We start from the raw sequence: 1832 nt of genomic DNA, 5'->3' as shown, positions 1-1832 counted from the left end.
TTCAATGAACTGATTTCTTCTAATACTCTTATCACTCTTTCCAATCAAGTGTAATCATATAACAGTCATTTTATGTAGTCTTTGTAATGAAGAGAAGGTAAATGACACAGTGTTAACGCCTTATGTGTTTCATCGTCTGTGTACACAATTGCAATCACTCGTGGATGTATGATTTCTTAATCTCTCTGTTTTGAAGATACCATTTTATATTTCGACTTCCTCTTCGGTTTCGAGTGATGCTGTTTTGGAGGTACCTCTTTTCTCTCCTATTCATTCTAGTATTGTCAAGTATTATATGTATATTCTCTGAATTGTGAGCATCGAGCCCAGTATTATCCTATTAATTGTTCCATCATAGGTTTGTTCAACCTATTATGTCTTTGCCTCCAGAGGACCAGAGTACATTGAAAGAATTGTATGACGATGTCCTCTCATCAAAATCTCATGTTGATTATTCCCTATCAGTAATCAATGACTTAGAAGAACAGCGTGATTCTCTTACGGAACAACTGGTTTTTTGTTCCTCCATTCATTTCCCTATAGAAACAAACCCAAAAACAATTGGATGAAGCCATCAATAAGCAATTACTATCAGAGAAGGAATACCAACGTAAGCTCTATGAGGAGGGAGAGGAGAATGATGGGCTGCGACAACAAATTCAAGATCTCCAGTCATCACTTTCTACTACAGTACAAGAAGCTTCTCGTTTACAGCAGCTCCAGCAGGAATACGACGAACAGAAGCTAGAACTCCAGAAATGTCGAGAACAGTTGGATCTCTTTGCAGCCCAACAAGAGCAACTCCAGAAATTGGAGGTATTATGTGATCGCTACAAAGATCGGGTTGAGTCCATGAGAGATCGCTGTGAAGCTGTCGAAGTATGTCTGTGAGCTCTCTGTGATATAGTCACTACAACAAGAAGTCGATCGACTCCGAAGCGTTGATGTGGAACTCGTCCAAAAAACCAATGAGCTTAAAGATGTTCAGATGCGTCTTACTGCTTCTGAACGAGGATTAGTATCTGTCTCTGCACAGCTTGCTGATGCTGTTAGTGAGAATGAAGTACTGAAGGCAGAGTTGAAAGCAGAGCAGGATGATACAATCCGATATCGCCAACAACTGAAGGCCACTACCACTCAAGAGTCTCCTCTAAAACGACCTCGATTGGAGACGGCTCTTAGTCCTCTTCTGGAAGTGTCACCTCAGTTGTAAGTATGCCCCGACAATATAATGTAGGCAGTCTCAACTACAACGACTTGAAGCAGAACGATCTTTTCTTGCTTCTCGGGTCCATGAGCTGGAGCAGGAAAAAGCAACTCGTGTAGATGAGGGAGCTTTTGCAGCACTGCGTGAGACATCAACTGCTTTAGAACAACGATATCGAGACAGTGTTCGACAAATCACTCAGTTAGAGCGACGTGTGAATGAATTGGAACTTGAAATGGAGGAGAGTCGGACACAGTGTGTGAATATGCAATTGTAGAGACTGGACATCAGATTCAATTGTAGACAAGTTGAAGGACTTCAGAGTGCATTATTAGAAACCCAAGAATCACGGTCAAAGTGTGAAGAGAAGTATCATGATAGTCTGATGTATGATCATGGGTTTTATGTCTGATATTAAGCAACCTACAGGAATCCCAACTAGAACTTGAAAGGGTACGTTCCGATTATGAGAACCAGATTGATAAATGGGAAGAGATGTATGATCTTGAGTGTGCCGAAACCAAGAGTAATGTCGCTATGGCATACTCCATCTGTGAACAGATCCAACAACGTCATGTCATTGCAATGCAAGAGGCGAAAGATGAATATGAGAGAATGATGAAGC

The 1832-nt window shown here is 41.1% G+C and overlaps 1 protein-coding gene across 1 annotated transcript; it reads left to right on the top strand.

Annotated features, from left to right (window-relative positions):
* Positions 1–374: 374 nt before the first annotated feature.
* Positions 375–1484, top strand: JH06_4466 (hypothetical protein; the record flags this gene model as incomplete). Its single annotated transcript, XM_014670624.1, has 4 exons — positions 375–512; positions 544–879; positions 908–1209; positions 1238–1484. The coding sequence occupies 4 exons, from the start codon at positions 375–377 to the stop codon at positions 1482–1484; spliced, it is 1023 nt and encodes a 340-aa protein (XP_014526110.1).
* Positions 1485–1832: the final 348 nt, after the last annotated feature.

This window comes from Blastocystis sp. subtype 4, assembly GCF_000743755.1.
Source record: "Blastocystis sp. subtype 4 strain WR1 chromosome Unknown seqid_0249, whole genome shotgun sequence".
Classification (NCBI taxonomy): domain Eukaryota; class Bigyra; order Opalinata; family Blastocystidae; genus Blastocystis; species Blastocystis sp. subtype 4.
Note: the sequence above shows the minus strand (reverse complement) of the source record. Positions and strands in the feature narration are given on the sequence as shown.